Below are 25,603 nucleotides of genomic sequence, written 5' to 3'. Positions count from 1 at the left end.
TATCTCTTTTCTCACCTATGATGACACCTTTGGTGCCACAGACAAAGTATTGGCCTTCATCCAACAATTTGATGCAGCCTTTGGATACGATGGCTTCATGGAGTCCTCCAACTATGCCATGTAGCTATGCACTTCTTCTCGTCGATGGTGGGCTAGCCTTCATGGCAACAACGAGGCCCCAAAGACATGGAAAACTCTACGAGTTTCCATCATGAAGCAATTCCTTGCAAGTGATGCAAAGGACAAAGTGCTCAACCGACTGGCGAAGTTTGAAGCTATATGTAGACAAGTTTTGGGATTTACATCTCAAATCTACAATCTCTCAAAGGATAGACTTCGTCGAACAAAAGCAACAAGTTTGTGCGGGATTACCTGAAGAAATGGCCGAGTATGTCAACTCACAACGGCCTAGCACTATCACCGAATTCATCCACCACACTATGGTTGCTTCAAGGATCAATTTCCAACAAGGGGCGAGAAGAAATTTCAAACCCATGGAAAACAAGGATTAAAATGAAGCTAAAGGGAAGAGCAATGCTCAAAACTCTTCTCAAGGCAACACCAACACCAACAACAACAAGGCCAAGGAGAAAGGAGCTTACAAAGGTAAAAATAAGCTCTCTCCCAAAAAATTAGAGGCCTTTCATAAAGACCATAAATGCTTTAAGTGTGGGGAGCAAGGACATGGTTATCGTTCTTGCCCCAAAAGAAATGTACTCAATGACACTCCTAGAGCTTCCATGGTTGAAGCTCCAAAAGAGGATACTATTGCAAAGGCTCATGCCTCTTCTATGCTTGGGGAAAAGTAAGGGAGCATGATGCCCTTATTCTCTTTGACCCTGGCTCTACTCACAACTTCATATCAACAGAGTTGGCCGCTAAGTTGGAAGAAAACTTATGCCAAAAACTAGCCTGAAAATTTGCTATTGTAGAGGAAACCCAAGTAATTTCTCATACTACAATCGCAAACGTAGAGCTCATTACCTCATTTGCGTTATTCTAAGAAATATTGCATGAGATTGCTCCGAATCTCTCTCTCTCTCTATGCCTTTGCTTCACAGGGCTAGGAATTGCATGTGCCATGTAGTTTTTTAGAAATATAGAGTGCCTTTTGTCATGAGCGTGAATCATGCACTTGCTTGATGTTAAGGGATGTTGAGATGAGGTTCCATTCGACCTCTTTTATCTTTCTCTCTCTCTCTCTCGTTCCATTGGGACTCTTTTAGCAATGCAATATGTATAGTCAATTTAGACATCATGGCAGCATGATAGAACGTAGGTGTAATAGTCCCAATGGCCTTGAAGGCTATGGTGCAAAGGTGTAGAGTGGTAGCTCGTGGTCAAAAGAGAGAGAGAGAGAGAGAGAGAGAGAGAGAGAGAGAGAGAGATGTTTTAGCAGGGTGATAGACTAAGTCACTTCAAAAAAAAATATTAAAGCTCTCAAGTATTGTAGCATTGATATTTTGTATCCAATGTTGGGGTATAAAGCCCAATGTGGTCGCCCAGGTAAGTGGGCGGGCCCCCAGGTATGTACACATATTCTTTTGTAAAAACCTAATAAGAACTCACTATGCTCTACACATTACAGTAGAGCGAATTCACCATATCGTCGTGCTCTTCTTCTCGCACTCTCTCTCGCGTCGCACTTCCGCTCGTACTCCTTCAACTGGTATCAGAGCTCAGATCGAGGCTCGGGGCAGTACTGCAGGAGGCTAGAGTCACCAGCTCAGATTGGAGTGAAATTCGACAGGTGAAGACACGGCCCCAAATCTCGTGGGAGAACCCGAAGGTCTTGGTGTCGTCAGAATTTCATTCTGAGGTCAGCTCGGCCACCGTTCGGCTTCGACAAAGGTCTGTGCAGGCCATTTTCGACTACGTGGTCTCGATGGGTGCAGATCCGACTCTACAAATTTGGGGTTTTCGGCCTACGACTGCAGGTGCTGAGGATATCGACACTCCCAGAGTGTTGATTTGTGGTTGTCTACACATCGAAGGACGGCTCACAGTTCTTGGAGGCGTGTCACATACGACACGGGCGCATCTACACACAGAATGTAGGTGACATCTACTAGTTCATCAGGTAGCTTGTGTTTGCTGCTTGATATTCGAGATTTCATCCTGACATTGCAGGTACTTCCACATGGGATGTATTGTCAGAGATGATGTATGTCTGTTGAGGGTTTTCTGGCTGTGAGTCACGCAGTAAACAACCGCCGCAGCGGTTATAGCATACAGTGGGAAATTTGTGGATGTATGACTTTGTGGGAAGTCTATGTACTGTCAGATTTACTGCAGCCTTTGTTGAGGGTCGAGTGAGGTTTTATTGAGCTGGGGGATTCTCGAATGTTGAGATCCTTTCGGTGATACAGGTCTTGGAGCGATCCCTCGAGCACCCTTAGATAGGCAACTAGGATGTATTGACTGTGAGTTAGACAGTTGGGATTGCATCTTTGCTTTACTGCCGTTGAGGCATTGTCACAGCCCATGCTTACAGGACAGTGAGAGACAGTACAGGTGCAGGACAGGTTTACCCGTAGCTTACAGTGTCAGAGAGACAGTGTTTTTTGAGCTGTTTTTGGTCTGTTTTTTAGTACACCATAGCCATTTTACAAAGAAGACTCTGCCAAAATTTTTGCAGAATCTGAAGCTTTCTTGGTTCATTTGACAGGTTGATATTGGTTCAGAGGTCAGTTTACAGGGGAAACTCTGCCGAATTTTTCCCAGAAAAGTAAACTACTGTGAAGCGTAGCTATGGCTGGATCACAGGACACTGCTCTTTACAATATCAAGAAGCTGGATGGAACCAATTTCCCATTGTGGAAGAAGCAGATTTGGCACGTGTTGGTACAAAAGAAGCAAATAAAACCTATAAAGCTCAAGGGGATAAAACCAGAAGATATGGACGAAGATGAATGGAGCGAAATGGATGAATTGGCACTTTCTACCATTATGCTGACTTTGGCAGAAAGCGTTTACTTCAATGTAGCAGACGAGATGTCGGCTTATCAAGCATGGTTAAAGCTGAGTGATCTTTATGAGAAGCAGAGTGCAGCTTCACAGGTATACTGGCTTAAGAAGCTTGTTGACTTGAAGATGAAAGAAGGGACACCTATGTCCAATCATCTGAATGAATTCAACACAATCTACAGTCAGTTGTCAGCTCAAGGTGTCAAGTTTGATGAACCTATTAGAGCTATGTTCCTGTTGATCACATTGCCGGAAAGTTGGGACACTTTTCGCACAGCTTTGAGTAATTCTGCACCTCCAGATGGTTTGAACATAGCCGGTGTAGAAGGAAGTCTTCTTACTGAAGAAACCAATAGAAAGACAATGGACAAAGGCAAAGGAACAACCTTAGTTGTCAGGGGAAGTACCAAAGAAAAGTACAAAGGTGGAAAGAGGAATCAGTCTCATAGCAAGTCCCGCAGTGCTAAAGGCAAGAGTGACATAGAATGCTACCATTGTGGCAAGAAGGGTCACATGAAAAGAGACTGCAGAGAATGGAAAGCAGAAAAAGGCAAAGAGAAAGCTGAAGACCATGGTGAGAAGAACAAGTCCTCAGTGAAGATTCAAGAAATAAATATGACAAACACTGTTGCAGAAGATGACAGTCTAGTGTCAGGAGACATCTACTTCTTGAAGAATACAATGGACGAAGCTCTTCTTACAACATCTGATGGAAATGCACTGAGTGACTGGATTATAGACTCAGGGGCATCACTTCATGTATCTCCAAACAAGGAGTGGTTTACCTCTTATGTGACCACTAAAGATCATGTTCGGCTAGGCAATGGGCAGACATGTGAGATCTTAGGTGTTGGAGATGTTCAATTGAAGTTTCAGAATGGCTCTTCTTTCACGCTGAAGAATGTGAGACATGTTCCCGCAATTACAAAGAGCTTGATCAACACAGGTTTACTTGATGATGCTGGCTACGTCACCACTTTTGGACAGAACATGTGGAAGATATCCAAGGGTTCTATGACAGTAGCACATGGAGTAAAGTCTAGAGGGCTTTACATTATTTATGTATCAAATGTCTCTAAAAATGTAATCAATGTAACCGAGCAGCCGAACGTTTCTTTGTGGCATAGCCGGTTAGGACATATGTCCAAGAAGGGAATGGAAATCTTATCTCGTTCTGGTTATTTGCCTGGATTTTCATTTAATGATTTTGAATTCTGTGAACATTGTCTGTATGGTAAGCAAACACAGCAGCCACATAAGCATAGAAGCAATAGAAGAGATACACAGTTGGCACTTGTTCATAGTGATTTGTGTGGACCTATGCCTAACCTATCTCTAGGGGGGGCTTCTTACTTTATGACATTTATAGATGATTACTCGAGGACAGTATGAGTTTACTTTCTCAAGCACAAGGATGAAGCGTTGAGTGTTTTTAAAACGTTTGTGACACTTGTGGAGAATCAGAGTGGCAAGAAGCTTAAATGCTTACGTACTGACAATGGTGGAGAGTATGTTTCAAAGGCCTTTAGGGACTTTTGTGAGTCAAAAGGTATAAAACGTGAACTTACTGCTCCTTACAATCCTCCTCAAAATGGTGTTGCTGAGAGGATGAATAGGATCATACAAGAGAAGGTCAGAAGTATGTTGTCTAATGCACATCTGCCAAATGGGTTTTGGGCTGAAGCTTTATCAACAGCTGCTCATCTTGTAAATAGATCTCCTAGCAAGGTTTTGCAGAAGGATTTAGTGCCAGAGATGGTATGGTCAGGCAAAATGCCCTCATACAAGCATCTCAGAGTCTTTGGCTGTGAGGCATATACTCACATTCCAAAGGAATTTAGGAACAAACTTGAGCCAAAGAGTAGAAAGTGCATCTTTCTAGGCTATGGTAATTCTGGTGAGATGGGGTAGAGAATTTGGGATCCCGAATCCAAAAAGGTTGTCCGCAGCAATGATGTTCACTTTAATGAATCCAAATATCATTCTAAACCAGAGAGGGTTGAGGAGATTAGAAGAGTTGTCTTCCAAGAAGATGGACCTGCACGTGCAAGACAAAATGTCGGGGCTCAAGAGGAGCAAGGACAGGATAGACTGGAACCACAGGTTGTGGCTGAACCTGAGCCACCTATTGTGTGTAGATCTGGACGTGTCACGCGACCTCCTAATAGGTTTGTTCCATCTATGAACTATGTCATGTTGACTGATTGCAATGAGCCTTCATGTTACAAGGAAGCAGTGCAAATGAAGGACTCCGGGAATTGGCAATTGGCCATGCAGTCAGAGATGACAGCTCTGCATAAAAACAAGACATGGAAGCTAGTTAAATTACCACAGGGCAAAAAGGCTCTACCTTGTAAATGGGTTTACAGGTATAAGATCACCGCTCATGATAGTCAGCCAAAGTACAAAGCAAGGCTTGTTGCCAAGGGCTTTAAGCAAGAACAAGGCATTGACTTTGATGAAGTCTTCTCTCCGGTGGTCAAGATGACTACATTGAGATGCTTTCTTGCATTGGTTGCCATATTAGATTTGGTGTTGCACCAAATGGATGTCAAGACAGCGTTCTTGCATGGTGATTTAGATGTGGAAATTTACATGCAGCAGCCAGAAGGGTTTGTTGAGAAAGGAAAGGAAGATTCGGTATGCCAGTTGTTAAAGAGTCTTTATGGCTTAAAACAATCACCGAGGGCATGGTACCATAAATTCCACAAGTTTATGCTTTCTCAAGGCTACAAACGTAGTGAGTTCGATCACTGTCTATATACAAAGAAGGCTAAGGATGGTAGTTGGCTGATCCTTATTTTGTATGTGGATGACATGTTGATTGCTGGCAAGCACTTGGAAGAAATTTCAGCTTTGAAGTCAAAGATGGCAAAATCGTTTGACATGAAAGACATGGGTGAGGCAAGTCATATACTTGGTATGCGCATTGAGAGAGACAGATCAAAGAAGTTGATTTGGTTATCTCAAACAGAGTATATTGACAAGGTTTTGCAACGTTTCAATATGGAGAAGGGAAAGGCACTGAGTGTTCCATTGCCACCATAGGTGAAACTTAGCAAACAAGATTTTCCTGTGTGTGAGGAAGAACAGGCTGAAATGGATAAGATTCCATATGCATCTGCAGTGGGTAGTTTGATGTATGCAATGATTGCTACTCGCCCAGACATTGCATTTGCAGTGGGAGTAGTAAGTCGATACATGTCAAACCCAGGAAAGAAACATTGGGAGGCAGTGAAAGGAATATTGAGATACCTGAAAGCTACAAAGAGTATGCGTATATGCTATGGGAGTCAGGAGCTAAGTGTAAAGGGTTTTACAGACTCAGATTATGCAGGTGACTTAGACAACCGAAGGTCTACGTCAGGGTATGTCTTTACATTGGATGGTGGAGCAGTATCATGGCGTTCTAGATTACAAGATTGTGTTACTCAGTCTACTCTAGAGGCTGAATATGTTGCAGCATCAGAGGCATGCAAAGAATCAATTTGGCTTAATCGACTAGTAACAGATTTGGGAATCAAAGAAGAGATGCCTGTGTTATATTGTGATAGTCAAAGTGCTATACAATTGGCTCGCAATCCAGTTTATCACTCAAAGACAAAGCATGTGGATGTGAAGTATCATTTCATCAGGGAAATGCTCGAGGATAAGCAACTTCAGCTTGTCAAAGTTCACACCACAGAAAATCCTGCTGATCTACTTACAAAAGGACTTCCCTCAGAGAGCTTTGCGCATTTTCGCAAGCAGTTAGGTGTAGGGTAGTACATCACTTCTCTACATCTCTTGTATATTAGCTTGTATAGTAGCTTCTCTCACACTTAAAGTACCACATTGGGCTTTAAGTGGGAGGTTGTTGGGGTATAAAGCCCAATGTGGTCGCCGAGGTAAGTGGGCGGGCCGCCAGGTATGTACACATATTCTTTTGTAAAAACCTAATAAGAACTCACTATGCTCTACACATTACAGTAGAGCGAGTTCACCATATCGTCGTGCTCTTCTTCTCGCACACTCTCTCGCGTCGCACTTCCACTCGTACTCCTTCATCCAAGTGCTCAAAAAACGGCCAGGTTTAGTGTAATCCCACATAAATTTTACTTTTGAATTCATTATTTGAAGCTGAGAAAACCTATAAAGACATAGAGGATAGCTCGTGGTCAAAAGTGGCTATGAGAGAGAGAGGGAGGGGGGAGGGAGACAGTTGTCTCAAAAGCTATAACTTGCCTTTAAACATTGTTCAGAACCTAGGTGATAGCACCCATGAAGCACCCGTGTTTTGGACAAAAACATCCTAAGTTAAGTGCAATCCCACCTACAAATTTTAAGATTTATCTCTAAATTTCACCCCAAGGTGATAGCACGCATGAAACTTGGAGGAATTTAATTTAGTAATCTCCAAATATAGTGGAGGGCTACCCTAATTCGTTGTGCCCTTCATCATCGGTGTTTTGAAAAAAAGCATTTGCCTATGAGAGTGCTCAAGAAGATCAACTCAATGTAGTCCCACCAAACAAATTTTAATATTTACCTTGAGAGTTTCATTTGGACCTTGAGAACACCACAAGGTGATCGCACACACGAAACACAAAGAAAAATGCAATGTCAAAAAGAGTGGTTTAGTGTAATCTTACCTAACAAATTATCATATTTACGCTTAGAAATTGTAATTTTCAAATTTTCATTTCGACCTTGAAATCCCAACTCAAAGTGAGAATGGCACATAGTTTGGAGAAAACCTTCAAATTTAGTCAAGATTTTCCTCCGCCTTTGTCGCCTCAAATTCACTCGTGCTGCCTTGGATTTTCTCACTCTCCGCCTTGGATTTTCTTGCCTTCAACCTTGGACTTGGCTTCTTGCTTTGGACCTTGTCAATGCCAATCATCAATATATGGAATTAGCCTCTTATTCTCTCTCTCTCTCTCTCTCTCTCTCTCTCTCTCTCACACACACACACACACACACACACACACACACGCACACGCACATACACACACAATGTGTTCGGGAAAAATGTGTCTCAGCTTAACATCGTGCCATCTTCAATTTTCAAAAATGCTGATTGAGGGCAAGGGGAAAAGTCGAAATAGCGTAAAAAATCAATTTTTCTAAACATTTCTCTTGGCAATCAAGAACGCCAGTTCAGGGCAAGGAACTTTTGATATAAATTTCAGTCTTTGGAACACAACATTGACAACATCGCACTCATCTTACAAATATAAAAGTTTATTAATTAAAGTTGACATTACACAATTTGTTGTTGTATACCTAAACCACCGATGATTCAAAATTGGATCTGAAGCATTTACAATTAGTGATCTTCCATATGTAGTTCCTAAATTCGATAAAGGAATCTCTATCTAGAGTGCTTCTCATATTTAAAACATTCTTTTCCTCAACCTTGCACACCAAGTAGGGAGTATATGTAACCCCAGGCTTGGATTTTGAGTATCGTATCCTTCTATCCTTATGGCTTTACTGAAAGCCAGAAGTCAGATTTCCTACCATTATAATAACTTAGTTGTGGTGCAACTATGTCCACTATCACACCAATTCCTAAGCTTACACACCAATTCCGCCCCAAGATCGAGGAAAACAATGCAAAAACACCCTAGTGTTCAAATTTTTAACTTGTCAATAAAAATGATGGCTGAGGGCAAGGGGAGAAGGCGAAATTCCGCCCCAAAATAGAGAAAAAAGTAGTGCAAAACCTTGGAAAACAACCAATTTTTTTAATAAACTTTCGGCCTAGCAATCAAAAAACACCAGTTGGGGGCAAGGGGAAACGGCAAAACTCCGCCCCAAAAAATAAAGAAAATTAGTGCAAGCTTGGCAATAAGTTGAGAGCAAGGGGAAAAGGCCAAATTTTGCCCCAAAAGCACAGATGCAAGACAATCGTCAAAGTACGCGGGTTCGCCTCGTAACAGTGTTTGGAAAAAATGTGTCTCAGCTTAATATTGTGTCGTTCTCAATGTCAAAAATACCAACTAAGGGCATTTACACTTAGTGTTCTCTATCTAGAGTGCCTGTCACACCAAGTAGACATTTTATGTAAACTTTTTGTTTTGGGAAAAGTTCAAATTCCGCCCCAAAAGCATGGTTGTGAGATAGCCGTCAAAGTACATGGGTTCGCCTTGCATGGCCTATGTTTCAGCTTAATATTGTGCCGTTCTCAATTTCAAAAATGCCGGTTGAGGGCAAGGGGAAAAGGAGAAATTTCGCCTCGAAATAGAGAAAAATAGTGTTAAAAATAAAAAAATAAACCTATTTTAAAAATTTCCTCTTGGCAAATTAAAGGAAAGGATTTTTGTATGTCTTGAAAACAGTTTTTACATCCTAATGTCCAAATTTTCAAGTTTCAAAACAACCTATTTCCCAAGGGTTCATTTTAGGTCAAGGAGAAAAGGTGAAATTCCGCCCCAAAATGGAGAAAAATAGTGCAAAAACCTGGATAATGATCATTTTTTTAATAAACTTTCGGTCTAGCAATCGAAAAGCACCAATTGGGGGCAAGGAGAAAAGGCGAAACTTCGCTCCAAATAATCATGAAAAATAGTGCAAGCTTGGCAATAAGGTGAGGGGAAGGGGAAAAGGCCAAATTTTCAAAAGCATGGGTGCGAGATAACTGTCAAAGCACATGGGTTCGCCTCGCATGGCCTACAATGTTTGGGAAAAATGTGTTTCAACTTAATATTGTGCCGTTCTCAATTTCAAAAATGCCGGTTGAGGGCAAGGGGAAAAGGAGAAATTTCACCCCGAAATAGAGAAAAATAGTGTAAAAATCCAAAAAATAAACCTATTTTTAAAAATTTCCCCTTGGCAAATTAAAGGAAAGGAATTTTGTATGTTTGAAAAAAAGTTTTTACATCCTAATGTCCAAACTTTCAACTTTCAAAACAACCTATTTCCCAAAGAAAATAGTGCAAAATCATAAATAACAACCATTTTTTTTAATGAACTTTCAGTCTAGCAATCGGAAAGCGCCAATTGGGGGCAAGGGGAAAAGGCGAAACTTCGCTCCAAAAAATCAAGAAAATTAGTGCAAGCTTGGCAATAAGGTGAGGGTAAGGGGAAAAGACCAAATTCCGCCCCAAAAGCATGGGTGCGAGATAACTGTCAAAGCACATGGGTTCGCCTCGCATGGCCAGCAACGTTCGGGAAAAATGTGTTTCAACTTAACATTGTGCCGTTCTCAATCTTAACAATGCCGGCTAAGGGCAAGGGGAAAAGGAGAAATTCCGCCTCGAAATAGAGAAAAATAGTGTAGAATTTCAAAAAATAAACTTATTTTTTTAAAATTTCCCCTTGGCAAATTGAAAAACGGGTTTTCCCGAACATAGGCTGGCAGGGACATGCATGGGATGGAGCAGCAATTTGTGGAGCAGGGAATGACATCGTGCAGCCCGAGAAGGCCACGCTCTCCTGCAACGCCCTTCTCCTCCCTCTCCTTCATCGGATAGAATATATGGCTGCCCCTGGGGTGGTTGGGGTAGTATTGAAACTCCATTGCCCTTGAAGCCTCTTGTAGGCATGTTGATTGTCCCTACCAGGCGAACCCATGGCCGACAGTTTTTGCCTACTGCACGAGGCTCGCCACGCTGGATACCAAGGCTGAGAGAGAGAGAGAGAGAGAGAGAGAGAGAGAGAGAGAGAGAGAGAGAGAGAGAGAGAGAGAGAGAGAGTTTGCCTACCGCACGAGGCTCGCCACTCTCTCTCTCCTGCACACACACAAGCTGAGTAGGCCATCTTATCACTCTCACGCACACACAATCTTAGAGTGCAACAGCATGCAATCTCTTCTCTCTCTCTCTCTCTCACACACACACACACACACACACACGCAGGACGACTAGGCTTCCCCCCCCCCCCTCTCTCTCTCTCTCTCTCTCTCTCTCTCTCACACACACACACACACACACACACGCACACACACACACGCAGGACGACCAGGCTTGCCTTGATTGGGCTCTCCATTGCAGTCTTGATTGGCGGCACATGCAAGACGGGTAGGCCTCTCTCTCTCTCTCACACACACGACTCAGGCGGGTTCGCCAAATGCATTAAAGGCAACAGATTTTGAAACTCTATACTATCCACTCTTGATGCTTGATTGGGCATCGCATGCACGGAGGGTAGGCCTAATATATACACACATGCTCGCTTGTTGACCCAGGCGTCATCGTCGGATGCATTAAAGGCATCATCCTTTCGATTGTCGATTCAAGTTAGCGAGCGATTTGCGTAGCACAAAAAAAAAATTAAAGCAAAAACGTCCACACCAAGACAAGTTCCCAACATGCGACATGTGGAGGGGCTCTTTGAGCTTGAAAATTTTACGCTGCATTATAAAGAGTATAAAATATCTACTAAATTTTAATGTATGTTTGGTCTTTTGCTTCCTCTTGTATTTAAGCTTCTACTATAAAACCTCTAGTTGTGACACATTGATTACAACTACTAAACAAGGTGAGGACTCACGATGGCTTGTTGAAGGTAAGGGGGGGGGAAAGATTTATCAAAAGTAGGTCTTAATCAGTGTTACAGTTGTATTATTTTAATATAAAATTGTATTGTCCATATACAGGTAAAATAAAAAGATCCATTTAATATTATAAAATTTAAATAACATTTAAGATAAGTCTGAATCATGTCATTTTTTATTTCCTTCTAGTCGGTACCTGTTACTCGCAAATGGCTTATATATTATGAAGGGGCCCCAATAATAAGGTAAATGGTACACATTGCACATCAGTATTTTGAAACAAAATAAAACAAAAAGGAAGTCAAATAAAAAGACACATTAAAAATCAAAACAAAAGAATAATTTAATGCCTTCAAATAAGTATAAAAAATAATTAAATAATTTAGTAAAGTGATTTATTTTTTGAAATCTTCAAATGAGAGAATCGTGTATCAATACCTCAGTGTTTGAGAAAGGTGTGTTTGAGCTTAGGCTTAAGCCGATTGAAAATCGATATTAGCTGCTTGCAAAAAATGACGAAGGAGAAAAAACCCGATATAATATACTAGAGAATAGTTCGAATATTTTGCAAAGGTGAAATTTTTTACTAGTGTTTCCATTTTGTATTTGTATAAGGAGGAAACTTGCTGCTTAAACAAAAAGACTTTCTCAAAGACTGCATCATAAGATCAAACTCCTATGAATATTTTGTTTAATGTTTTGATCTCTAAAGTCATTTTCAAGCATGCAGACCAAGGAAATGCTGCCTTGGAGAATAGCTTTCTATTCCAAAGTTTAAGCTTTCTATTCACAAGACTTTTGAATCCCTTAGGGACACTTGTCTCTCAAAGAAGGTGATATAAGGAAACAAAAGGGACAACAAAGATATTTTACAAAGAACCTTGCTATGTAGCACTCATCTAGCCAAAGAATCCAATGGCCTCACTTTTGCAACAACTTTGCACAATGAATCCTATGGCCTTCCACATGCCAAAAACGAACACGTCAACATAGGATGCAATTGGGTAGAGGTCCTAATAAAAAGACAATCCGCTCAACACCAGATGCAATAGGGCAGATGTGTGAATAAAAAGATATTATAATGTACAAGGATAAAGGCATCGCTTCTTTAAAGCCATTTTGCAGTCCACAAATAGTCATCATATTGGTGAAGTACGTGGCTTCTCTTAGTTTGATAGCGAGTCTCCTTTTATAGGCCCATTTCTGCACAAGAATCAACACTTATATCTTTTGAAAGCCCTTCACAAGACACTTCCAATGAGCTATTGTCAGCTATTGAACACTCCGTTCTTTTGACAAGACCTATGCTAAAACATTTGGGACTCTCTAGTCTCTCCTATGGATGCTCCAACTTTCGTGTTGAGTGCCCTCATCTATATTTGACACTGGAGAGGGGAAGGGATCGACAAAATTTGTGGGCATCTCTAGTCTCTCATATGGATGTTGCAACTTTGGGGTCGAGTGCCGTTGTCTATATCTGACACTCGAGGGGGGAAAGGGATCGATGGCAGAGATGTGAGAGCTACGTCCTGCCTATGACTTGCAGGGGCTAGAGAGTTTCATCTTCGCATGCGCCACAAGCGTTGGAAACCAATCCCACTATACCTTGCAATCAGTGCAGCATTGGCGGAGTCCATGCCTAATTCTAGGATGTTGACCGCGAGAACGTTGAAGCCGGTTGAACTAAAGACCTTCCTCCATACATTTCCCGAATGCAACCAGTAAAAAATGCCGCTAACGGACTGGACAAGTAGCAAGAGCCACAAAATTTCGTGAATTGGCGCCACTTTGCAGCGGTTACAAGGTGAGGGCGAAGCGTTGGAAACACTATAGCTACTCCATGGGACCACCACTTCTCAGTGCAACCAGGACATTGAAGTGCTGCAAGCTCTTGATGGGACGCAACTCTGACTACCTAGATCTTGAGGTGGTGAGGTGTGACAAAAAAAAAAAAACTCTAGGACTTGTACTCAGCACCTATGCTCATTGATACACTCCAGGTCTAAAGATGTTGATGTGGCCATGTCATCAACTACATCCAAGGTGATGTAGCCACCTCCACCATCGATTCCCCCCTCCCGTGTCACATAAAGAGGAGGGCCGACTCCTCAGTGCTACTGCATTGGAATTTCTAATGGATGCGGCAATTCGAGCCTGTTGGAATTGGGCCCAGGCCCCACGTTTCGATTTGGGAAAGTTAGATTCTGTTAGAAGAAGAAGGCAAATCAATGATTCGCATTGTCTCCTGACACCTGAGCTACTTTCTCTACCCCTTTAGTCGCTCTTTCTGAGCCTGTGTCCCTTTTGTACTCAACGATGTGGTCCTACGAGCTCGCCACGATGATTCTTGCCTTCCTCTTTTGGACTCGCTCAGCTTCTGCTAGTGTTCTTCTCGTTGTCAACAGCTCTACCTTCCAATCCAGCGAGGCTTCTTTTGGTAAGCTTCTTCTTCTTCTTCCAGAGAGAGAGAGAGAGAGAGAGAGAGAGAGAGATCAGCGTTAGCGTAACGAGAGTATTGGAACAGAAGGGAGAGCCTTTGATTCCTAGATTGCCATCTCCCGTGGAAGAAACAGAGAAATGGGCTTTATCAAACAAAATTTAGAGACACGTTTCAGTTTGCGCAATTCATCGTGCATCTGTGTATGCTCTCATAAATATGCAACATAAAAAATGCCCCCATGTACACGGCATGTATCTCTGCATGCTCCCATAAACATGCCACATGAAGAATGCACCACATATATATGCATTTATGTATCGGAATGGGAATGGGAACGGCTAAACGGGCAGAATGGGAGGGGGGGATCAGAAACGAGACACAAAGAATTTCACCTTTAGGTTCCAAATTGCTAGATGCATAAGACACATGGATGAGCTTGTAGATGCCTTAATTCCAAAGTGCTAAAGCCTAAGTGATATGAGAGTCTATGAGAGGAGGAGGGGAAGGGGATCTTTTATCTGGCTTTCAAAGAAAGCCTCTCTTACCCATTTAGCCTCCCATTTGGCCCAACTCAATGCCCAGCTAGACATGTGCTATGAGAGTCTTGAGAGGAGGGGAAGGTGTCTCTTATTTAGCTTTCTTTGAAAGCCCCTCTTGAATATGTACCCATTTGGCCTCCCATTTGGCCAATTTTAACGTTCAAAATGTTTTCTTATTCCCCGGCTGGATGTTGTTAAAGTCGACGATATGGAAGCGTAGAGACCAAGGGGAGAGAGAGAGAGAGAGAGAGAGAGAGAGAGAGAGTGTCTCTTGAACCAATCAACCATTAACTGAATGGAGGCAAGGGGTTGCTTACATAGCAACCTCAGTAAATTGCCCTACCTAGACTTTGACAAATAAGTAAAATAAATACCTAAAAGCCAAAATAATGGGATCACATTGGGCAGTTCACTTGAGATGCCAAAACTCTAACAACCTCTCTACAACTCATAGTGGACATCAATAGTGAGACCAAGTCGATGAAGAAGCTACCATAGACACCTTAGTAGAGGTACCTTCCATTGGATACACCTTGGATTTGCTACCCTCAACTTTGTTCCTTGAAAGAATGCCATCTTGAGCATCGGTTGCCTTTTAGAAAGTTTGAACTGTAGACCACACTACGTCCAAGAATCGCCATTCGTGAACTGTGAACACATCACATCCAAAAATAATACTCCAAGATAATGACTTGCGGAACACATTGTCACATTGTAATGTACAGAGGAAGTGAATGATGGTGTATGGCTCAGGATGAGTGATCAGTGGATGCTCAAAGTTCCTTTTACTAACGGAAAGGGAGAGCCTTCATTGACTTAATAAGAGAATGTGCAATGACCAAACAACGAGAGTAGAATGCAAACTGTGAGTGGGTGCAAGAAAGTGCTAGAGAGAGAGAGAGAGAGAGAGAGAGAGAGAGAGAGAGAGAGAGAGAGAGAGAGAGAGAGAGGGTGTCCCAAACCCCCCTCCAAGGGCCCCCCTCTCTATTGCTAGAGAGGTATTTGCTTTAGATTGCACAAAGTTTGGTACAATGCTTCTAAATGCTGTGGTACTTGACGACGACGATGTCAACAACGACGACGATTGTGATGATGACAATGTCGACCATGACGACAAGGTCAATGCTGAAATCTGAAAATGCTAGATGCTTTGCTATAGATCTGCAACTATGGCAGTATTGTGGGGCTGATCTGCAACCGCCGAGTCGTGCAAGGGCTGAAATGCAAAAAGGCTGAGTTCTTGATGCTGAAAATGCTGGGCTGAACTGCTTGAGAAAACGCTGGGAGGCCTGCGCATCTGATGCATGTGCTCCCTTCCTGTCTTCTGCTTCTCTCTAGCGCCAAGGGCCTTCTTTTGTACTTCCCGATTTCTGGGTCGCAAGGTCAATCTAGCCCCCATGATTCTGGATAAATTAATAAGTCACTTAATAATTTAAGTGGCCTATAAGAGGTGGTTCTCACACGCACAAAACTGGGTTCATGCAATGGGGAATACTCATGCTTGGTACTGTATGCTGATGCTAATGGTCGTGGGTTGTGCAATCAGAGGGTATGCATCTACTCTAAGTGCCTGGACATGCGGCTCAGAAGGTTGCGAGAACACTTCCTAGGCTTCCTAAACCCTAAAAGTAGGAATAGCTTGTGCACGTACACGTAGGGTTAGATGTGCACCTGACATCCCCCATTTTTTAAGGTGAGATACTGGTATCGAGCTGTATGGCGTTTGTAAAGTCCGCCAACAACTCTTGGGACCCTGCGAAGTGCTCCTCGTCGGCCCACTCTGCTGCGTGGGTCGAGCGATACTTGAACTTCATGAAGGTCTGCAATGCTTGCTTATTTGGGCCGCTCCGAAAGCAACAGAATGATCTGCTGCGGCTCCAATGCTCCAACTTTGTCTATGGTCATGGGTCCACCTTCTTAAAGAATCTCCGAAGAGGAAAATGCCCGAAACCACTTCAAACACAAAACCATAAACATATCCATTCCATGTAGGGTGACCATAAAAATACTATTCTCCCTAAATGACTGTGCATGCAATGTAGATGAACAAAGTGACGGAGTGCCAAACCATTTACCAACACACACAAAAAGTGAGATTGAACTTGACTTTCCGACCTAAACCTATCAATTGTGGCAAATCACAACGGAATTGCCAATGCTTGATGGACAATCGTGCTCGTTCTGTGAGTGTGTTATGCCAAGGAATGAACATGCAAAAACGACTAACCAAACGGACAATCGGGAAACACTGTGAATCCCTTGAAAGCAAAATTTCTTTCTTTTTGAGAGTGATCTGCATATAGCCGTGCTCATCCGTGAGTGAATTACGTGCATCGTACAATACGGCATGCTTGTGAAAAGGGAACACATAAAGACACTGACGAAAATACAAGAGACCGTCACGAATAAGAAACTCAAACAATGCGTACTGATTAATCATGCGAAGACAAAATACTTCGTGGGTTCTTTGGACCTCGACTCGAGAGCCAAGATCGGTCCTGCGGAACAAATCGTATCTGCAATGAGGATAGCTTTTCTAGAAACATCATCATCTAAACCACCAAATTGCTCCTTATGAACAATCACATCCCTCTCATGTAAAAAATGCGTGTCGTGCTTTGGAGAAGACATGATAGCAAGAGAGTTTTGTTGATGCAATGCCTCATGCTTTTTAGACTGTGGGACTGTGTACTGAGAGAAACAATCATACTCCGTGTTTTAACTTATTTCAAATCATGAGAGTGAGAGACTAATGGCAAAGAAGGAATATTCTTGTCACAGCGAAGGACCACGGGAGGTGCTCTTTCGAGTGTTTGTGAGAGAGTGTTCTCTCTGAAACCCGCCCGTAGGGAGGTAGACTTTGGCTTTCACCCAAAATTCTTTACTTTAAACTTTACGACACAAAGGAACTTCACAAATAAGTTTGTGACTGGAATTCAACACTCCAAGGCAAACCACGGCCTGGCAGCTAGAGCGCTACCAAGCAGACAATGACACCCTACTGGCCCCAAAGACTGGCGCCCCTCTCGGTATTTCTCTATTCTTATTATACTTGAGAAAAACTGTAAACTTCTACAAGCTGTCCCACTTTTATTGGGCTGAAATTACTCTTCTCTAACCTGATTTCGGCAACATAACCACAGTAGAAGTCTCCACAGACAAAATCCCAAATAAACAAAGACTTTCTACTTTAGAGCACTTTGCAAAACCTGACGAGGAATTGCAGCTCGCTGAATTCTCTGTTTGTGCTCCGATCCGCGTGCCGATCACTTTTGTGGATAGCCCTCGAGCTCTCGCACATGTAGGGTCACTTGCCCCTTGAATTAGACAAGATTCCTCGCGGGAAATCTCTCTAAATTGTCTTGTACAAGCAACCAATTTCACCGACATAACGACGCAAAAATCCCTATAGGTCAAAAGTATACGTCAAGGACACTTTCCCTTGCGGTATGGAAGCTTTTCAATGAGCTGCAAGTCAATTTCAGCATGCTGTAATTTTCTATTTTGCCACTGTTAGGTGCCTACTGCCTTGTACACGCATCCCAAGGCCTTTCCGAGGCTCCCCAGGCGATTCCCTGCAATTTAGGTGCGAAACCCTAAACCTGCAGAAAAACACAGCAGGCTTGCCACGGCCACTACAAAATGCTTGCTTTGGTCACCTTGGAGTCCTGATCAGACGTTTCCTCAGCCACCATCCTCGGCTCAAAGCATCAACTCAGCCTGCACATACCATTAGCCTCGGCACATAAGTCGATCCTTGCACTTACATTAGAGCCTGTAAATTTTTCAAGGCTATTTTCAACTTATACTTTGTCGCTTACTCCTATTGCATGAGTCCGTGCTCACTAGCACTATCTTCCCATCTCAGGCAAGAGTGTCACCACCAGCACTATCGTCCAATTGCACAGACCTCTCTCGCCATAGAGAGGGGGGCCCTTGGAGGAGGGTTTGAGAATTGTCTGGTGTCGTATTCTTCTCTCTCTCTCTCTCTCTCTCTCTCTCTCTCTCACTCAACACCTTTAGTCATCAGAGTGTCATTCACTTTGTTTGTGATCATTGCACTCTCTCACTAAAGGAACGGAAGGCTCTCCCTTCTGTAAGTAAAAGGAACCCTTGAGCACAGTTCGGAGCACTCATCTTGAGCAAAGTCAACATTCACTTCCGCTGCACCTTACAATACCAATTAATGGCATCACCTACTAGGTACATGGTAGGAGTCAAAACTTTACTGTTACTTGTTTTCTTGACAATTGCAAAGTCGGCATTAAATTGATGCAACCAAGGACGAATCAAAGAAGCATGCATATTACCATCATACTTACTAAACGTCAACTTGTCAGTGACTGGGTGGTTGGAATCTACGGCCCTACCCGTGCTACGTGATGAATCGCCAACCTCCTTGAGTGGCTCGGGCTTCGATAAGAGTACCTGTAGGACCAACTCTTGCATGCATTGGTCTCTTTGCACCTCTCACTCTAATACCATAGTCGCTTGCTTCTCTTTGGCCGCTATGCGTAGAGCCTCGTGTGCTTGCTCACGCTTGAGCTTCATAGTTGCCCTTCGTTCTTTAGCCGCATGCGTGCTTGCTCACGCTCACGTTCCATGGCTGTCCTTCTTTCTTCCATGGCGGGGCGTTGCACCTCTTGTAGCATCATCTCGATCATCGACTTGACCAAAGCCTCCATAGGATTTGGTGCAATCCGTGGCATTGATGGGGATGGGGGAGGATCGGGGAACAATTCTCCTGGTGTAGAAATTTCTTCTTCTCCAACTCCACTCTCATCACCTTCACGCAAAGTATCCATTCCGCTTTGGGTGATGACCATGCACTGAGTTCTTGGGGTTCTTGAGTTCGTGAGGTTCTTGAGTTCTTCCGCTCACACCAAGGTTTCTTTTTCCCACCTCACGTCGATTGGCTTGCCGCTAAGTGCAAGGTCCATTCTCAGTGAGTGGAAAAGAGGAACGAGGGGAGGTTGGACAAGTCCTTCTTTCTTGGGTTACCTTCCACTCTTCGAAAACACAGATTAGGGATCGACACGTCCAAGTGGTCTTGGGTTACATGCGATTACAACAAGCAAAAAAAAATCCTTGTGGTTCCTGTGCTTCTTTCCTTGAGTGATGATATCGAACACTGCCAAAGAGCTCTAATACCAATTTAATGTGTAGCGGAAGTGAATGATGGTGTATGGCTCAGGATGAGTGATCAGTGGATGCTCAAGGTTCCTTTTACTGACGGTAAGGGAGAGCCTTACCTGACTTAATGAGAGAATGTGCAATGACCAAACAACGAGAATGGAATGCAAACTGTGAGTGAGTGCAAGAGAGTGCTAGAGAAAGAGAGAGAAGAGATGACACCAGATGGGGTCCCAAACCCCCCTCCAAGGGCCCCCCTCTCTATTGCTAGAGAGGTATTTGCTTTAGATTGCACAAAGTCTGGTACAATGCTTCTAGATGCTGTGGTACTTGACGACGACGATGACGATGTCGATGATGACGGTGGTGTCGACGACGACGACAAGGTCAATGCTGAAATCTGAAAATGCTAGATGCTCTGCTATAGATTTGCAACTGTGGAGGTACTACGGGGCTGATCTGCAATTGCCAAGTCATGCAAGGGCTGAAATGCAAAAACGCTAAGTTCATGATGCTGAAAATGCTGGGCTGAACTGCTTGAGAAAACGTTGGGAGGCCTGTGCATCTGATGCTTGTGCTCCCTTCTTGTCTTCTGCTTCTCTCTAGCGCCAAGGGCCTTCTTTTCCTGGGTCGAGCAAGGTCAATTTAGCCCCCACGATTCTGGATAAATTAATAAGTCACTTAATAATTTAAGTGGCCTATAAGAGGTGGTTCCCATGCGCACAAAATTGGGTTCATGCGATGGGGAATGCTCATGCTTGGTACTGGCTACTGATGCTAATGGTATTGGGTTGTGCGATCAGAGGGTGTGTAGCTACTCTAAGTGCCTGGACATGCACGGCTTGCGCATAGGCTCACAAGGTTGCTAGAACACTTCCTAGGCTTCCTAAACCCTAGAAGTAGGAACAACTTGTCCACGTACACATAGGGTTAAATGTGCGCGTGACACATCCTGTCCATGATCCGACCAACAACAATGGATTGGTGCACCCATCTTTTCCTTCGTGACTTGTAGTCGAAGTGTCCTAGACACCGTTTCATACTCCGTAGGCAACTTTGTGAGAACCAAAGCAACCAACTGAGTACTTGTCAGTGCACTTTTCATAGCGGATAGTTGATCATGAATAACTTTTAGCCTTCATAAGGAATGATTGCATGGAACTTCCTCGTGGAAATTGGATGGCAAATGAATGTCCAAGAAGGGTGACTGCTCGCATCGTAGAATCCCGATCAAACATTCCAACGAGCTTGAACCACATATCGTTGGCAGTCTTCAAAGTCTGATAGATGGAGAAAGGTCCTTTGTAAGAGATTCCGCAATGGCTGACAAAGCCTTCGCATTAGCCGCATCCCAATCGACACACGATTTGAGATATTTGTCATCTTGAAGGTTGGTGTACCTGTTGTGGGGATCCCTCATGGGACGGGGCTCCGAGCCATCGTCAATATCCCATAAGCCTTTCCGTGAGAACCAAATTCGCATGATCAAATTCCAATGAGTGTAGTTATTGTCATTCAATTGTCGCTAGCGCTTGAGCAAGGGGGGGCCATGTTGAAGTTGCAAGATCTTGTAATCCGCGAAGCCTTCTTGCACTCCAAGGGTGGCCGCACTAATCCCAAGCTGCAAAATATCCAAGCTGTTTCACTTCTGCTTCTCCCAAGCTGCTTGGCTAGCTTTTGAAACTTCTTCAAAATAGTGTCCTTGAGAGATGATCTCCCTCTTCTTCAGCTCCCAAGCCGCTCCTCCCAGAAATTGCTTTGTTGTCTTCTCCAAACTCCACCGTTTTCAAGCCGCAAAAAGTTCCCCAAGCCACACAAAGTGTCTCCTTCAATGCCCCTCTCTTGGGCTCCGGGTCACCAACGCAAGGGACCGTCGACTCTAAGGACTTGCCTGACTTCAACCCTCTCAGCAGACAAATGCCGCCCCACACTGGCCCACAGCGTTTTAAAACTCTGGGTCACTGTGTAGTGGTGGGGAGGTTTGTCGTTGCCAAAGAGCACCACGGTTTGGGCTCAGGCGGGGAGGGGATTGCAAACGCCAAGTCGTCGCCTTGCTGGTGTTTCAAAATGCAGTGGCTAGCGCAGGGTTCCGCCGGCGCCGCCAAGAGAGGAGACCGATAGAGAGCGGTTTAAAACGCTCAGGGCGGGGGGGTTTCACCAGCGGGCAGCGCTGCAAGAGTTCACCGTCGGCAACAGCGTTTTAGAACGCCGCCGAGACAGAGGGGAGTTTCGCCAAGGCGCTGCCTTGAGCAGTGTTTTTGATACGCTGGCAGGGGTAGTGGAGGGGGGAAGCCGACGCCAACAATAGCAGCGTTTTGAGATGCCGCTGTGAAGGGTGGGGGGTAGGACGCCGGCGATGAAGAGGGTCTTCTCCTCTTCTCACGGCTGCTCTTTCTCCGCCAAGGACTCTTCAACGACACGGCTCTGATACCATGTCAAAGTCGACGATTCTCTCTCTCTCTCTCTCTCTCTCTCTCTCTCGTGCTCACTCTGAGAGAGAGAGAGAGAGAGAGAGAGAGAGAGAGAGAGAGAGAGAGAGAGTCTCTTGAACCAATCAACTTTGACAATGACTAACTGAATGTGTTTACAATGGAGGCAAGGGGTTGCTTATATAGCAACCTCAGTAAATTGCCCTACCTAGACTTTGACAAATAAGTAAAATAAATACCTAAAAGCCAAAATAAATAATGGGATCACATTGGGCAATTCACTCGAGATGCCAAAACTCTAACACGTGTTCCAATCAACTTCCACAGCTCCAAAACATTCCGGCAGTACCAAAACAAGACAGTGGAATGTTCAGGCGTTCCGGGCTTTCCATTTGGCTGGGCACCTCCACGAAGAAGCCCTCTGCCTAGATCTAGGGCGGAGACCGAGGAGATGACACATCAAAACAGATTCTAATCGAGCTGTCAACAATAGTATCACCTCAGCAACAAGCAACAAAACAAGTCGCTGCTGAAAGTAATATCTGCTGAGGCACCATGATAGACAATCCTGTCTACAGATGACAACCCAACGTAGAGGGTACCCAAAAACCATCATCAGTGTCTGCCATGGTCTGGAAGCTACCGAGCCACAGTGGGAGGGCATGTTGTAAACAGCTATAAGTAAAAGAGTGTGTAGGAGGCTGATCGCACCTCCACCGAGATTGCGTTTAGGAAACATAATCCATAGTCACACTCATAATGCAAAAAGCCAACATAATCTAAATCTGCTGGGACCGAGGATCATGAAGATGAACAATCCTCCCCTCAGCCATTGGAGTACCAGCCTTGCATTGCAGCACTGGCCTTACCGCTTCAAGCTGCCACACCATCAGACCCCTGCAGCGGATGGTGCATCTGGCATCTGTTGTGCTCTCCTCTACCCTAGGTTAGATCTGTCCAGATTTTCCACTGTCATCAAGACTCTGGAAGAAACTTTGCCATTGTGACAAGCTGCTGGCATGGCACACAGAGCAAAGGGAGAAATCAAGCAGAGCCGAGAAAGGAGGCCCAAATCTGAGCACAACCATGTAGAAAAGGCACCGCACTTAACGTTGGAAAAAGTGGGTCGTACAAGTTTTTATTTGGTTGGCAGTACATCGTTGATGACACGGTGGCATCTTAAGCAAGTGTTTGAAGTAGTTGCTTTTGGGATAAACTATTAATTGCAGATGCTATAATGAGCAGTTTCGAATAACAAAAAGAAAAGAAAAGAAAAGAAAAAAGTTCTAGCATGGGCAAGAATGTTGATTTGCCAAAGTCAATGTAGAAAATTCTTATACATGGGAGACAAGGATGAAATACATGTAAGGACAAAGATCGTAAGAGGACGAAAGTCATAAGAGGATTAATGTTAAGGGTCTAGAGAGACAACGCCTAATCCTAAAAGCTAGCAGTTAAAAGTGTAAGGTGTAGCGGAATGAATGTTGAACTTTGCTCAAGATGAGTGCTCCGAACTATGCTCAAGGTTCCTTTTGTTCTTATGGAAGGAAGAGCCTTCCGTTCTTAATGAGAGAGTGCAATGAACACAAACAAAGTGAATGGACACTGTGCGTGAAAGTGTATGAGACTGAGAGATAGAGAGAGAAGAGATTACGACACTAGAGACGTTGTAAAACCCTCCTCCGAAGGCCCCACTCTCGTTGGCGAGAGTGTCTACTATTGATTGCACAAATCTCGACAATGCTTGGACTTGCCGACGATGTCGACGACGATGAGGACGACGACTAGACGGGCTGAAATCTGAAAACGTTAAGGGCTGAAATCTGCAAATCTTTATCTGCTGAATTCTGACTCTATGTCGGTGACGATGTCGTGACGACGGTACGACGACGACGCGCTGAAAACGCAGATGCTGAAAAGTGCGTTTTACGGGCTGAAACTGCAAACTGCGCGGGATCTGACCGTGCGGCGAGGAACTGCTACAAGAAGGTGAGATCTACGAGGTTCGGGACTTGATCTGTGGTGTCTAAGGGCTGAAAACTGAAAACGCTGGTGGTTCTTGAGTTTCCGTCGCGGAGAATCTGCAAAACACTGGGTATAATGCAGATGCAAAAACGCTAGGGCTGAAAATCTGCTGTCTACTGTCGCTGGGAATGTACAAGTGCAAAAACGCTGGCTGATCTAGTGCAAAAACGCTAGGCCTTCTGTTGAGGAAAACGCCAGAGTTGTCGCGGGGGTTGGTCTTGCTGAGAAGTTGCCTGTTGAGCAAGGTGCTCCTGCTACCTCTTCTACCAATTAGTGCTAGCCTAAGTTTGCTTATATACAAACTTACTCAATTTGCCCTACCTACTTTCCAACAAAAGTCACTTAATAAATAAGTGAAAAATGTCAAAAATAGGGAAAATAAGCCTATGCATTGTAAAAATGCTACTGATGGGATCTGACTGGAATCTGATGGTCATGCTATGTGCAACCAGAGGATATGCATCTAATCTAAGTGTCTGGACATGAACGGTCTGCGAACTGACTCACAAAAGTGCCTGATCACTTCTTATTTTAGACTGACTTGACTGAACTGAACCCTGGTCATGTTGTAGCTTGTCCACGGACACATAGGGTTGGATGTGTCATGTGACATCCCCTCCTTTTCAAAGTGAGGTACTGGTACCGAACTGTATGGCGTCTAGGGAGATCGCCAATAATAGTCGGAATCCTGGAAGGGACTCTTAGCCGGCCCACTCTGATGTGTGGGTCGTGCGATACTTGAACTTTATAAAGGTCTGCAACGCTTGCTTCTTTGGGCCGTGCCTAAAGCGACACAAAGTCTTCTATGGCTCCTTCAATGCTTCAACTTCGTTGAGAGTCATGCTTCTTTCTTCTTCAAGAATCTCCATGGTTGAAAATTCCTGAAACCATTTCCAACACAAAACTATGAATATACCTATTCCATGTAAAGTGACTGGAAAAAATCTTGTCTTCCTCAAAGACTGTGCATGCAATGTAGATGAACAAATAGACGGAGTGCTAACCCGTTCACCACACACACGCAAACAATGAGATCGAATCTTGTCTTTCTGATCCAAATCAATCAACTGTGGCAGTTCACAACGGAAATGCCCATGCTTGGTGCTCATACTTTCATGTGCTCTTTCTACAACTGTGTCATGCCAAGGGAGAGACATAGAATGTGACTTCCTTGAATGCATTCTTTTCAGATTTTCATGAATAATCCACATACATCGTTGCTCATTCATGAGTGAAACGTGCTCAACGTACAATGTCATGCCTAGGAAAAGGGATCACATGAAGACGCTGACGAAAATACAGGAAACGCTCATGAATGAAACACTCGTACAATGCGTGCTAACTAATCATGCGAACACATAATACTTCCTGTGAGGGTTCCTTGGACCTAGGCTCGAGAGCCAAGATCGGTTCTTCCTGAGGGGATTCTTTGGACCTCGACTCGAGAGCCAAGATCGGTTCTTCGTGATCGATCGTCTTTGCAATGAGGTTAGCTTCACTAGAAAAAGCATCAACTAACCCATCACTCTTGTGAACAGTCACATCTTTTTCCTGCAAATCATCATGCTCGTGCGAAATCACCTCTTGATCA

General features: G+C 43.8%; 1 protein-coding gene across 1 annotated transcript in view; it reads left to right on the top strand.

The window, feature by feature from the left end:
- The first annotated feature begins 13,526 nt into the window (after nucleotides 1-13,526).
- LOC147463237 (receptor homology region, transmembrane domain- and RING domain-containing protein 6-like) overlaps nucleotides 13,527-25,603 on the top strand; it is a 117,166-nt gene continuing 105,089 nt past the window's right edge. Inside the window, exon 1 of the mRNA XM_086487803.1 lies at nucleotides 13,527-13,883. Within this exon, the coding sequence (XP_086343929.1) occupies nucleotides 13,763-13,883 (121 nt within the window). The 5' untranslated portion in view covers nucleotides 13,527-13,762. The remainder of the gene's footprint in view (nucleotides 13,884-25,603) is intronic.

The sequence above is a fragment of the Adiantum capillus-veneris genome, chromosome 2 (assembly GCF_014529385.1).
Source record: "Adiantum capillus-veneris isolate H3 chromosome 2, ASM1452938v2, whole genome shotgun sequence".
In the NCBI taxonomy this organism is placed as follows: domain Eukaryota; kingdom Viridiplantae; phylum Streptophyta; class Polypodiopsida; order Polypodiales; family Pteridaceae; genus Adiantum; species Adiantum capillus-veneris.
Note: the sequence above shows the minus strand (reverse complement) of the source record. Positions and strands in the feature narration are given on the sequence as shown.